We start from the raw sequence: 15,801 nt of genomic DNA, 5'->3' as shown, positions 1-15,801 counted from the left end.
GGTGTTAGTGCGATATTTAGTACACCAAATGAAACAGAAGATGGTCGAATGTTGCGATTCATACTTATAGTCTTAGAGAAATGAAGGAATTCCATATTAGGATACTATTCCATATTTGGTGACTTTCCTCTATTATATTGTTTTATTTTTATTGTCGCGAACTGCGGCTTATTTATACTTATAAAAACTTTAATCGTTTCTAAAAGTACTAACATCAAGCGTTAAATTGAGCTATATTTCATCTTGACACAATAAGTTTGATTGCGATACCAAGTGCCATAGTCACTTGGGCAATCTCCTTTGTAAGATACTTTGTTACTTTTCTTGTTTATAAAAGGTTTTATGATACAATAATATTTTTGACAAGTAATATAAATAAGAAAATATGAAATCAAACGGACATACCTACTTATCATACCTATCGCGTTTTCCCTACGTCTGTGTGACTGTGTAGCAACAATCAAATTAATTAGAATCGTTATAGGTATACATATTATAAATCGATAAAATTAAAATAAGAAGAACAAACAAACAAGCGTGATTAAATTTAAATATTATGTGTAAATTAAGCTTCACAAACTCATTACCTACTCAACCTTGTAAATGGGATGAGAGCATTTTTTTATTGTTTCGGAATTTATTTTATTTTATTTGAAGGAAAATCACAGGAAAATCGTGTTCACCGTGATTAATTTTGGAATATTACAAGTATATTGTGAGTATATTAGGTACATTTACTACCAAACAATGATATCTTTTTGAAAATGGAACGTAAGCAATAAACAGCTTTTTCAGGCATTTAGGTAATAAAAGAGAGGAAAGCCTGTACCTATTTACAAAAAAATTTTTATATAGGTATTATTGTTTCAAAATAGTCTGTGAAAATAGTAAATACATACAGCGGGTTGAACAAAAAAGGCGCGCATCGTAGGGTGCCCTAATGCTATATTTATGCACTCGACGGACAAGTATCCATTTTGTGAATGAACAGCAATCTGACAGCTCATCATTGTTTCAACTTTCAACTTGCTACCATTATTCCATTCCCGCCATTACGCCCGCATGCGTCGCATCCGGCACAGACTATATTCGTGACCATAGACAATGGGAGGGACTAGAGACAATATCCGCGATGGAGGTCTTTGTCTAACGTTTTTTTAATACATTGTTGAAAATATTAGATAACCGTATTGAATAACCGTTGGAGGACAACAATTATTTATCGATGATATTGATATGGTGTCAATGACTTTTCTGTTATGACAGGATAAGCTATTTTATAGTGAAATTTCTTATTAGCGTTGAGAGTAAAATTTCAAGGTTAAGTCATGGTAGGTAATACCGTCACGTCATGCAGTAAGGCGACGCTTTTGGTTTCTTTGAATCTTGCTAAAGAAGTTTCACTTTTGACACGTGTGCTCGGCACACACTCTTTTTAAACTAGTGGTTATAAAACAGATTATAGACATTTTACACCGCCACGGCCGCGGCTGCTCTGTTCAACCATTACAATAAGCACTAACAAAATTAAACCGAAACCCGACAATTACTTAAAAGGGATAAATCAAAACGCGAAATAGAACTCCCAGGAGTCAACAAGGGGGAGGGGAGGGAGTCGGGAACATCGAAATTTACTTAAGTTAAATAACAGTGCCCCGTGTTTGCTCGTCAAATACGATGCGGTCCGCGCAGTCGTTTATTGCGAATCGTGTTTCTATTCCTACGTAGCTCTACAATAGATATGTACAATGTACTGCGGGAACATTTTCTACCTAGGTAGGTACATGCTTTCTGTTTGGATCTGCAATTTGTTATCCTACATAATTCATAAGTCTTTATTTGCAAAAACATGCAGGTGTTTTTGTACATGTTTCGCCACTACATAACATGCAAATATTAAACATCAATAAAATACAAAATATAATTTAAAACAATACCTACCTACATAGCAATATTTTTCATCCACCTACTATAAAAATATAAAATTATAACTACTATTTTTACTACATCAATAAAGTAAACATCGTAAGTAGGTACCTATAGGTATCTAACATAAAAACTCTATACCTTGTAGGTATTTACGTATCTCTCTATACTAATCATCAAAGTATAGTAATAACTATAATCACAACACAAAAATCATTCAATATAGTAAATAAAGATAGATTTGTACAAAATGATTCAATAACTATCAAATTTGACCGCAATCTCACAACAACAGGTATTGACAGCAAGCGTAATAATTACCTTCAAATCCGCCATTCAACAAAGCCTTTCGGCTCATCTCATAATAGCCCTATAATTTTCCAATAATTCCACTTCATTTTTTTTAATCCCCGTGAGATTTCAATAAACTTCCTGCCAAAGTCTGGCCGCAAATCATCTGCCTACTTTTATAAAAAGTAAAATTGTTTATGGTATCATGCTTTTTTTTTAAACAAACGCATTCATTCATGCAATCAACATGTCAATGTAGATTTAAATATGGAACGTTGATTTGTTTCTGGTTTTTATATTCCCGCGCTCGTGATTTTTTTTTTTGTGTCACAGGATTTAATTCTATAAATAAAAACCTTAATTAAATTACTATAAATTACAATAATTTAATTAAATTACCTTAACAGTATTGATAGAGTGATTATTGTAATTGAAGAAAGTGAATAATATTAATTTAGTACATACGTATACAGGTATGTATTTTTATTAATGTTTTTTTCAGACATGTACTTTTATAAACATTGTTACATTAGGTACATTAAAATGCCTATTCTTTAAGATGCGCAATTTAAAGACTTTCACAATAGAACCTGCGTACAATAACTCAGGTGCATTATCCGTTAGATAAAAGATATTTATCCCATTCATTGAGAATACTTACCGATTCGTGGTTGAGAATTGCAATGCTTTTGCGGTTATTACGCAATATTTTGTTGAATAGATTTCAATAACTAAGTACTGAGATTGTAAATAGCGGTTTGCTTTTAGATTTATTATAGGTACTTACGGCTGTAAAAAATGTTTCTTTCAGAGTTCATGTAAGTTTCTTGATTCTATAATCGTTTTGAAGTGTTTAAAGTTATTGAATGTTATGACGATTCGATTTAAGATGTATGGTTATTAAAATTGATACCTTAGATTTAAAATAACATCAGTAACTAGTAGGTAGGTACAGTACAATTATACTTATGTAACTAGCTTACCGCCCGCGGCTTCGTCCGCTTTGTCTAAAACCTAATAAATTAGGTACATATTATATAAGGTAGGTGTGTCAATTAACGCCCTCTGTTAAATAACGCCCGAACTTCAAAAAACCCACTTATATTCAATAGACCCGCACCGTACCTCACGCACAAATGAATTGCACCAATAGGAACGCGCCTAGCGTGGTTGCGTAAGTCTGGAGTCGCCATCTTTGCCAGTAGCAGCTTTCGTTTCAAGAGCGTTAGACGTGCACTGGCTGTTATAAAAATTTCTTCTAACGAAACTATAAGTTTTCAGTTGTTTTTGAGTTATTTCGGGGATTATTTTATACTTTGGCTTACCACACTTCATATTCTGTAAATATTTTCAAAATGATTTACTTAATTACTTCAAAATTTAAAAAAAATGTCAATAACGCCCAGTCGCGTAATAACGCCCAGTAAACGGACCTTGGGGCGTTAAATTAGTTTTTTTTTGTTTAAAGTATGGTAGAAGATTACTAATATTAACGTTGATTAGTTAAACTAAAATAAAAAAGTATAAAATCGTTACAACTTGAAGAAACAAGTCACTTTATGTGAGTTACGAATTTTATAGTTTTAATACTAAATTTTCTTTCGTGAGCTTCTTTTATTTTTAATAAAGAAATTTTATAACGTGCTTTTTATATTTTACTTAGCAGAGAATTCTATAAGAACGTATTTTAGGCACACACAATTTTCTTTCATAAACGGGCGCTATTTAACACAGTATTTCTATAAACGCCCAAGAAAAGGTTTTTAAAAAGATGTCTTTATGTCATGAAACATAAATAGTTTCACGTTTTAATTGGTATTTTTCGGTTTAGAAAGAAATATCAAATCTACTCGTCGTCTGTTTATGTGCTTTAAAGTAGTTTTAATAAATAAAAAATTAGATTTTTGTTAGGCGGGCGTTAATTACCTCTTTTACCTTACTAACACCTTCCTCTTGAATTACTCTATCTATTAAAAAAATCTGCATCAAAATCCGTTGCGTAGTTTGAAAGATTTAAGCATACAAAGGGACATAAGGACAGAGAAAGCGACTTTGTTTTATTATATTAGGTATGTAGTGAACTTGTAGTGAAGTATACCGTGTCGCGTCGCACTGCTTTATGCAGTATATAGGTAATCTATCATCGCATAATTTATTTACTTCACAATCTACCTAAATCTTAACAAAATATCATCTAAATATCAACCAAATTCAGCAACATAAATGAGTAGGGAACAAACATTTAATCATAAAACTCATAAATAAATATTTATTATCTGTTAATCTCTAATCACAATCTCAAACAATTCAAAATTTCCCCCGCCATAAACAAACATTATTTAAAAAACGTTATAATATCGTTTTGATCATCCTAATCAGTTTATTAATTTTGTAGTCTATGTACATGTTTCACGCTTCACGGGCAAGGGAGAGACGGGGGCGTGTTGGGTGTTGCCCATAGAGTATATATATAGACTATAGATATTATGATAGAGCATAGACTATATTATTATAATAATTATAGATGATTATTGCGTAGGTATTGGAATTCCCGAAAATACCTATCCTACTAATATTATAAATGCGAAAGTTTGTGAGGATGTGTGTGTGTGTTTGTTACTCTTTCACGCAAATACCTACTACTGAACCGATTACAATGAAATTTAGCACACATATAGAGGGTAACTTGGATTAACACATAGGGTAGGTTTTATCCCGAAAATCCCACGAGAACGGGAACTATGCGGTTTTTCCTTTGAAAACGCGGGCGAAAATCTAGTAATCTTATAGTTGCCCTTGTTTTTAGGTACGTTTATTAAATTAGATTGATGACACTTCTCCATGGAGCATCTAAAAGAGTACCTAAAGAAAAGGCTAGGTACCTATAAATAAATAAAAAAATGACGTGTGTCACTCGGGGACTGCCCCGGTAAAGATTGCATGCTATGCCTTCAAGCCACACCTCCGCCCGCCGGAGTGGGGAGCGTGAGGTTTTTTCGTTACGGAATTTCTCGATTCGGTCCCTGCGCTCAAGGCTCGCGATAGAAGCTATGCAATAGCTTAATATAAACATTTACTGATGGCTGAGTGCCTATAAGGTATGTAGATGTAGCTAATGTTTGTAAATATTGCAAAGATTTTTCATGTGAAAGTAGTAGGTAGGTACTTCAGAATATAACAATAGTCTAGCGTTATACTTTGCTATACTTAAGCTTTCCGCCCGCAGCTTCACCCGCGTTGTAAACAATATCCCGCATAGTTTCCGTTTCCGTGGGATTTCCGGTATAAAATCTATATTATGTCCTTTCACAAGTCTAAAACAATCTCTGAATCAATTTCCATCCAAATAGTTTCCGTAGTTTAGAACGAAGAGACAGACATACAGACAGAATAGTTTGCATTTATAATATTGATAAAATTAATATATTATGTAGGGATAATTCTTACCACTCTTGTACTTTGTGTATACTGAATAAATATACATGAATAAATAATACATACTAGAAGTCTGTAACAAACATCTTCAATATGTCTTTTACCATAAAAGCGGTGAAATTGGCTGCATAATATTATCTTCACTACATAGTATAAAACAAAGTAGCTTTCTATGTCCCTATGTCCCTTTGTATGCTTAAAACTTTAAAACTACGCAACGGATTTTGATGCGGTTTTTTTAATAGATAGAGTGATTTAAGAGGAAGGTTTTAGTAGGTATATAATTTATTAGGTTTTAGACCAAGCGAAGCCGCGGGCGGTAAGCAAGTTTTCATTAAACAAATTCTGACCGAAAAAAATAAGTTTAATTTTTATTTATAAAAATATCTATTCCGCGAATAATAAAGTAGGTTCGTATTATTCTCATTCACCTGGAAATACAAAATATAACCAATAAATGGCAACACAACTGTAAAAACAATATTCTACAATGTCGCATTCCGTCACGTTCGTACCATAGTATTTATTACCAGGTAGCAAGGTCGAAAGTTGTTTAACCTAACCTGTATTGACATAAGTACAGATTAAATGAAAGGTATTGATCGTTTGACACTCTGTTTATTTAACGTCGAACACAATATCTCCTTTAATTCTATCTCTAATGACGCGTCACAAATCAGTTGTCAGATTACAAATCGCCAAATCATTTTACATTCACAAATAATGTCTTAACTTGGTGTACCCACGTTCCTTCTGCGAGATATTTTAAATTGGTATTGAATTCAACCTACATTGCTAATTGCTAGCTTTTTTAAGTGCTAAAAATATTATTTTACAAATAGAAAAAAAAAAGTTTTCTTTTGCATTGATTTGATCTTAAAAAGATTTTGATATTTTAATCTTTATAGTATTTAACTACCCTACAGGCTACAGTACCTATACGAAAACGATGACGGAAGCATATTTTTATTAGTTACTAGCTGTGCTCCGCGGTTCCACCCGCAGTGCTTCGCTCCTGTTGGTCTTAGCGAGATGATATACTTAATATTCCCTATAGTCTTCCTCGATAAATGGGCTATCTAACATCGAAATAATTTTTCAAATCGGACCAGTAGTTCCCGAGATTAACCCGTTCAAACAAACATTAAAATATTTGACTCTATCTATAATAATAACATATTTGACTCTATCTAGATGACCACTATTGTACCTAACGTTTAATCACCACTACCTTTTGTTTAATACGCATCATCTTGATCATACCTATATACCTACTTAGATTACAAAATAAAGTACAGATGGAGCATGACAACCGCCCGTCGCCCTTGTCAAAGAAAATACGAAATCAAAAGCAAATACGTCGCTGCACCAGTGCTATAGCGCATATAGTGTCATGCAATACGTCAAAAAGGGTTTGCAATTTTAGTAAAAAAATGCTGTCTTGTGATAATAAAACGCTGTAAAATTTGTTCCCGAAAACAAAAAAAAAGATGAAACATCGTTTCACAGGTTTTCTGTAGATTATTTGGCTGATTAATTTCTTTAAACGAATAATAATTTTACAGATAATATGAAGGAATACAAAACTTCAACGTATGTTGCCAGTATTTTGAAAATGAATTTGCCATTTTTATTGGTAAAACGGTAAAATGGTTAAAAGATCTTCAGGGTAATGCTGTTGGATTTTTCGATCGTGAATGTGATTATTTGTATAGTGCACTAAAGGTTCATGATCATTATTAGATTATTTTAATAAGCATAATTCATTATTTTGTTTCTTTTATAAAGCTTAAAAACGTCATAGTCATTTTCGCTAGCGATTTAATTTATGTGAACTCCATTTAATTAAAAATTGAATATAATTATTTTGTCCATTTAATATAAATTTAGTAGGCAGGTACTTTGGGGCCGTTCAAGTATTACGTGAGCACTGAGCAGATTTCTTACCATTTTTTACCCCCCGGCTCCCCTTGTCATCAAAAGTAAGCAAAGCACTTACCCCCTCCCCCTATGCTTACGTAAACATTTTTAGTATATATTTTTAGTAATAAATGTTTTTTTATATTGTTTTTTTTTTTAAATAGAAAAAATCATGAAAATATTAGGTTAACTGATACACATAGAGTAAATGACAAAAAAAATACAATCAGAAATAAAGAACATAACTAACATAAATAATATTTTCGGAACAATTTTTGGTATAACTTGACAAATGACAACTTTCAATGCTTACAATACATTTAGAATCCAAACAAAACAATACTGATAGATGCTTGCAGCCGGCCGGCACGAGAGTGAATTATTATTAGACAAGTGAATAGCGCACAGTAATTTCCCTAATGCGCGGTAATTCCCCTAATCAGTTCTCAAAGCGAGTGCCTACGCAAAATATTATTATGTATTATTTGCGAGAATCCCCGAAAAAACTTAAATAACTAACGATGACGTAATCATCATCTAGACCCCCCACCCCCCATGTCATCCAAAATAAGCAAAACAGAGACCCCCACCCCCCCTTGGTGCTTACGTAATACTTGAACGGCCCCTTTATATAATAAAATAATTTTTACAATATTATAAAAAAAATATCATAAACCCGAAATTATATTAAAATAAAAATTAAAACTTGACTGCTAATTTATGTGTATAGCCTATGTCACAACCGCCACTAACATAATAATTCAGATGATTGCAATGAAACCTCACATCTCAAAATCGGTCCAACGGTTTATACTGCAGGGCGTGTCAAATAAATATTATACATACATACATAAACTCGAAAAACATTACCCTCTTTTTTCCGTAGTTGGGGAAAAATTTGGGAAATTTTTCAATATCCGGTAACATTACACGCACACAGAAGCACCGTGTACGTACAGTGCAGCGGCGAAATGACAGCACACATAGCTTTATAGAAAATGACGATAAATCATTCGGTTTAGTTCGGCAACGCTCCATCTGTCTTTTATTTTGTAATCTGCCTATATAAATGTCCATAAAACCGCAGATAACGTAATTATTCCTCTTCCACGTCATCTGTCAACACAAATGACACGTTAGGGAACAAAAAATAAACTCGAAATCTCTGCAACAAATGAAGAGCTAAACAAATACGAGAGCATCTTTATTATAATAATTGTGGCTTCATTACTGCAAGTCATGGTTCGCAGGAACGGAACACCTACGCATGTTTACGAAAACACTACATGTGAAAATAAACTCTATGCCCTTTGCATAAAAATACAAATGAGTTTATTAAATATCTGTGGTTTTTCAATAATGGCGCCAAAATTTAGTTGTCATGTTGGAATGACAGCGGGTTGGGTGGCCAGGTTCTATCTTAATTTACCCTATTTATTTGAAGTGAAATTAAGTCGTCTCATAAACATTTTTTGTTTAAAAATTATACTTGTAAAATAAATAAATCTCGGTAAATGTTCTTCAAAATCCAGTTAATAATATTCCAGTAGTCAGAACTAAAGGTGATCGTGGAAAATGTTATGACTAAACCTCAAGTGGGTATAAATCTCAAAACATTAGATAAATTCACCGGCTCGTCAAAAATGTCGCATCGAAACAACAGTCATTTAGAAGCAAAACAAATAATTGAATGGCGCTCTCGGATGAAGAGTGCGTAGAAAGAAACACGGAGCATTATGCACAAGAAGATTGAAAAGAAAGTACTTGACTAGAGAGCGTCCAAGCCTCGGCGGAGTGCAATAAGCGACGCCCGCCGACGGGACCCGTTCATTAACTCTCTCCCACCTAGTGAAGTCATAAATAACTAGAGAAACACGCCATAGACAAAAACGCACGTCATCGCTGCCAACATTCCCACAGTTAACAGGTCTACTCTCTACCAACATAAATAAATAATATCGAATTTTTCCAAGTAGCTACAAATATATTTTCATAACGGATCTATCGGGCAAAATGGCGGATTTGTAACGGAACGATCGTGTACGGCACACATCCATTTCAAAGAATAAACAGAGGAAACTTGTATAAATAATAAATAAAGTATATTTTGCTGCGTTTCGAGTGCGCGTAGACAAAGGCTGCCCGCTTGGGACAAACATGCGCTGTTTATTCTTTCGTCATTAAGGTAGAGTGTTGACTGTGCTGTAGCGTGCACTAGCGCTAATTTCAGAGGTCAGACGCGGCCAGAGGCTCGTGTTGACATTCGCCAAATGGAGATGGAGTTAACCCGTCTGTCACATTTTAAATTACAGCTAGTGTTGCCCGATTTTAAATCTTATTGAACTGATGTTTTTTTATAAGAGCAGAATGGCATAGGCACCCGTATAGTTATCATATAAATTATTGAATGAAAACTTTCATTAATGCAATTCCTGAATTAGTTTACCATATATGAATATATTATTGTAGTTATATGAAATAAATTGTTTACTATCTCATCGTTCTTATTAAAATCAAGATTATTTTACTTCAAGAGCCAAAGTATTTTAGCTCTCAATGGAGAGCTTATATTAAAAACTTTTTAAAAACGCTTTCGCCCACTTATGTTTTATAAAGATCAAGAAAAGAATAAGAAAACCTACGCCACTGCGTCGTGTAATGTATTATATTATGTTTCTGAATAACCCTTAGCGGTTAAACCTTTTCATCGTAATTTAATCTTATTAAATGAAATACTTTTCATAATATTTTATATACATTTCACGCGACACCACGTTAGTACTGAAGCTCTAATTCATGTTTTGTTTCAGGTGAAAATATGGTTTCAAAATCATCGCTATAAATGTAAGAGACAGGCGAAAGAAAAGGCAATGGCGGAACAAAATCAACACAATCAGGTTAGTTTTCTGAATATTACTTTTAGTCTGTTATAAATAACATTTCAGAGGAACTATGTTGTCTTGTTCCAACTTCCAAGTCTGTACATATAGGAGTATCGTAACAGTGTGAAATATTATAAATCTTTGGATATTTGTATCCGTCTTCAATCAGTGTCAATCTACTATTACCTACTGACTTATATATAAGTACCTATTGTTATTAAACTATCTATCTTTCTATAGGTACTTACATTACGTATTGTTATTACAATGCGTTTTCTAAAATATTGAAGGATTATAAAGTCTATAATACCTGCATAACACGATTTAATATTATTGTCTGTACAACATGCATTGTTTACAAATCTTTATAATTACACAAAGCATTCCATTAACCACTCGCTGTAAAACGTAAATTTAAAAGCGATGTGAACATGTGAACTCATTATAACCGTACGTCAAAATTCGTCCATTCAAGATACGGGTCTCACTCCCAAGTCATTTTACATTCTAACGCATCTCAATCGGTACACAAAGCACCCTTTATTATTCAGGTATTGAATAATGAATATTTAAAGTGACGATAAAATCGTGTAGTCAGCGCTAGGTTGGCCTCTTGATTGCGATCTCCCCCGGGATACGGGGCCCGCACCTGAGCTGGCAACCCTGCGAATCGAACTATCAACGTCAGATTTGAATATTTGGTAATTAGGCGCGCTTTGAAAGACCCTTTTGACCAGGATTTTTATTAGACCACCTTTAAATTGCTGAGATGGGAGATTGAGATGAGTGTTTGGCAAAATTTTGCAATGTTGGTAATAATTTTTTGTTAAATTTAGGGTCTTCAAAAATCTTTGTTTTATAATTTTTTATAGACTGTAGAAACCATTTAACATGCCTACTAGCTATTATGTGTATATCTATTATAAGTATCTTATATTCTCAAGAGGTAAAATGTTTTGTTAGACCAATTTTATACATGACGAGAATCACAAGTAGATGGCCCTTAATAATCTATTTATTATGTATTAATTTATAATTTATATTAATATTTCCCTTTTCTCATACTTACATGTTTTTTGCTGAATATAGGTAATACTATATTTTAAATCATTTTATTTATCTATACTTTTGTAATTTGTTTAATTAATTTAACTACGGCAGCGACATCAAATAGACTCGTATAACTACAAACTCCATCAAACAAAATAATCATTATTAAAAACCGATCCTAACAAAAATAATGATATTTGCAATGAAATGGAACGCGTTACCACCCCAACGGCACGTGCCGGAGTTGCCAACCTCCGACGATTGCCTCAATTTGCGCGAGCGGGAACTCCGATCGACTTTTTGATTGTTAACACCAGTAGGCGGCTCTCGACAATTTTGTTGTATAATTTTAATGACGACAGCCCTTCATTTTAAGCCTTCGCTTCGAGTGAATTAATTTTATATTTATATTATTATTACTAGGTTCGGTTCTGTGTTGAACGGGCTTTTGTTATACGTATTGTTTCTTAATCAAGAGAAATAAAATGGAATTCTTTTATTACGTTTCCTTTTTGTAATAGGATTGATTAGGTCAATAAAAAAAAACATGTACATTTAAGACAAATAGTTTTATTTACATCAAATTTAAATTTATATATTCAAGTATATTTGCTAAATTTCCCCTTATGACTAACTAGACACTTACGGTCTTACTAATAAAATGTTATCCATTCGCTATGCAATGAATTAGTCAATTTGCAATAACCTGTCTTGTTTTTATGATTGACGTTTCATGTGAGCAAGAGCAGGACACAGCTATACTAGAAAATGGTAGAAATTTATCCATTGTTCAATTTTTTATTAGTAAGGCCGTTATTATATTTGAGCGCATTCAGCTCTAGTAGTAGTAGTATCTCTACCAGTTATAAAACATATTACACACTATTAACACTCCACTCTCCGGCAGTCATCGTCATCCCCCCGGCGGGTGGCGGTGCCGGTGCTGGTGAAGGACGGCAAGCCGTGCGGCTCGGGCGAGTCGTCCTCGCCCGCGCACAGCCACTGCGCCACGCCCACGTCGGGCTACACCGCGCAGCCCGCGCAGCCGGCCTGCAGCAACCCGCTGGCCTCCTACCGGCAGCCCGCCGCCTACCAGCAGCAGTGCTCCGGCTACCTGCCCCTCCAGGGCCGGGCCTGGTAGAAGTTCCCACAGCTTTACCACGAGACAATGTTCAAGGAGGAGATGTATTTTGATTAGTTGAAACACCTAGAACGGTGTTTCGATGATGTGTTTTTTGTTGAATTAAGTCCGTTTCTGTCTCTTTTAGGAACATTGTCACTGGTAAAGCGTCGGGATAGCGACCAGTGAGTGATAGAACTAGTGGACATTTGTGGACTTTCAAAAGTGAAACCTTGTTGATACCGCAGCCGGAGGAGGGTACTGTAAATAGTAATAGATAAGCACGATTAAGGATTTGACGACTTTCATTTTCCGTTTCCTTTTCTGTAATAGATCGATTGTTTTCAACCAATATTAACGGTATACGTAGATATCAAAATATTGCAGCTTGCGAAATCAGATTTTCAGCAATTGTAAATAACGAAGTAGTTAATTGTTGTGTGAATAGTATAATTTATGATTTACGGTCAGTGTTTTGTGCGTGTGTAGATAGATTCGTGTAAATACGTAGCTAACATTATTGATAGATGAATATTTTAACATCTTGTTTAAGATTATGTCATACTTACAATTTTCATACTTATTTCACTAATAGCGATGAGAAAAGTTGAAAAAATATGACATTTCTGATACTCTGAGCTTCCGAGTTTCAATTGCAAATTAAAAAAGCAAATATTATCATGATACACGTATTTTTTCAACTTTCCTCATATTTTACACATTCTCATATTATAATATACTATCAGAATATTTATTTGTGAGAAATAAATAATTTATATGAATATTTTTTGTTTATTTTGAACCGGTACGTCCAATAGTTGCATTTAATCATTAGAGTTAGTGTAAAATTTTAAACAACGAACCAATCTTTTAATAAATGTTTAGTGTTGATTTTGTTAGATTAGATTTCGTAATTATAACAGACTATGGTCTATGAGCAATAAATAACAATTAAAATATTTGCTAAATGTAGATTTATGTTTAACTAATGATAATTAGGTTGTTTCGTTATCTGCTCCAAAATTCTTGTCTCTCTTTTATTTTCATCATAAAAATTATAGCGTACCTACTTCTAGCTGTTTTTCTTTAATTTTTCTTCCTTGAGATTAAATCTTAGAGCACAAGTTGGTCTTAAAATATTTTCATCTCGTTAAAGACGTCGTCGACTGTGTACTTAATTTTTGTCATATTTATTTTACATTGTAAATAAAGTAGGGAAATTAAAAACATTCGTACCTATCACCATAGGGTTTGGGAGAATCCTAAACTAAAATATTAAAACATAGCAATAAGCTTAACTTTATTAAGTTTTTTAAGTAACGTTTTGTAACTTAATTTATATTTTCCACATTTAGACCGATGTAATTATTTAGCTAGGCTATAGATACGTTATTACGATTACAATAATTATTATAAATAATAGAATTAATAATAAAAAGGAATTTGTAATTATAACGACAAAAGGTGTAATGAATTTCGATTTATAAAAATTAATAAAAATTTACGAGTTTTAAATGTGTTTTTATTCATTTCATAGATAAGATAGATTATTTGATGCAAAACAAAAAGCAAAGTAGCAAAAAAAGCTGATTGATTCCCTTTGTTTGAAGGGAGGTAATTCATCGCTAAACGTTTACCTTTGTGCAAGCCCCTCAACCTTGTAAGCTCATTTTATTGTCTTCAATATTCCCAGATTACCCTATAATCTCTCATAACGTATAACAGTTTATTCCGCATGGCAACATCGCCTTTGTTATACTATACGTCAGTCACGGCCCGCCAAAACGAAATAATAACATGGCGGAACGCGCGCCGAAAAATGTCAAGTCGCCATTCCTTGTTTTGGAATTTAAACTCTTTTGACTGACGATAAAGATGAAAATGGAAGAGATGTGTTCGGTGCTTGGATTGTTTCAAATGCGAGTTGCAATTTCGATAGAACAAAGGTAGGGAATTGTGCACGTGCGCGGTATTAGAGAGGGCAGGCTAATAAAATGGTGGATTAACTCAGAGGGACAGGTGAGGGAGGTGAAATTGAAAACTATTGGCCTCTTCAGAGCGACGTGTTTCATATATCTCGTGTTACAATTTACGTCACTTGAGCGATGTAATTGCATTTTCGTGTAATTTGGCTTGATGGATTTGTTGGTTAAATAAAAATTGAACGAAATGAATTGTTTTATTTGATCTTCTTTATTAGTTATGTTTTTTTAATTTACAGAAAATATATTTCTCTTTCTGGAGGTCTTCATAACGATTGTAATGGAAACAGATGAAAACTTTTAACACATTTTTATTTGCTACTATAAGAGTACTATAAGAGTATAAGTTTCCTAGTAGGTATAAGAGTCCTAATGAAAGTCATTTTTTTTAAATACATACATTTTTATAAATTATACATAACTAGTTATATTGAATGGCAAAAGCAGTCTAGGGAAGCAGCATATTTCGATCTTGTTTTGCCATCTTTTTCAATAGGTACAACCTAAGATAAATAAACGGTACCTAATCCTAATAATAGATACTATAAATGCGAAAGTAACTCCGTTTGTTTGTCTGTCTGTCCGTTTCTACTTCACGCCTAAACCTCTGAACCGATTTGGATGAGATTTTGCACAAAAATATTTTGAGACCTGAGAAGGTAGGTAGTGACTTCGCGGATGTAGAGTCGGGTGAAAGCTAGTCTATTAGGTATGTATGTTACAAACTTACAACTTGCAATTAGGGATAATGTAATTTACCTAACATGTATAGTATATGTATAAAATATTAGGCAACAAACTCACATAACAGTAGGTAGGTATACCGTATAAGATCTTTATAAACTACTAGTTGTGCCCCGCGGTTTCACCCGCATTGCTCCGCGCCATTGTTGGTCTTTGTGTGATGATATATGCCTAATAACCTTCCTCGATAAATGGGCTATCTAACACAGAAAGAATTTTTCAAATCGGACCAGTAGTTCCTAAAATTAGCGCGTTCAAACAAACAAACTCTTCAGCTTTATAATATTATAATAACAGTACGTATAGATTCAAAATTAACAAAGGCCAGCACGTCGCATATCCGCATCGATCAACGATATGCCACTCACCATGTGTCCCTGGTATACATATAGGTACATGAATCTCTGAAATTCTACAACGAATCTCAAAATTTCCACAAAGCTCTTTATTA

General features: G+C 33.5%; 1 protein-coding gene across 2 annotated transcripts in view; it reads left to right on the top strand.

Moving 5' to 3' along the window:
- LOC123699517 (thyroid transcription factor 1-like) overlaps positions 1-14,109 on the top strand; it is a 45,385-nt gene extending 31,276 nt beyond the window's left edge. The window contains exons 5-6 of one of the 2 annotated variants that reach the window (XM_045646483.1): positions 10,383-10,469; positions 12,412-14,109. In XM_045646483.1, the coding sequence (XP_045502439.1) occupies positions 10,383-10,469; positions 12,412-12,645 (321 nt within the window). In that variant the 3' untranslated portion in view covers positions 12,646-14,109. The remainder of the gene's footprint in view (positions 1-10,382; positions 10,470-12,411) is intronic. The other variant, XM_045646484.1, reaches the window with a different exon arrangement.
- Positions 14,110-15,801: the final 1,692 nt, after the last annotated feature.

This window comes from Colias croceus, chromosome 18 (genome assembly GCF_905220415.1).
Source record: "Colias croceus chromosome 18, ilColCroc2.1".
NCBI classification, from domain to species: Eukaryota; Metazoa; Arthropoda; class Insecta; order Lepidoptera; family Pieridae; genus Colias; species Colias croceus.
Note: the sequence above shows the minus strand (reverse complement) of the source record. Positions and strands in the feature narration are given on the sequence as shown.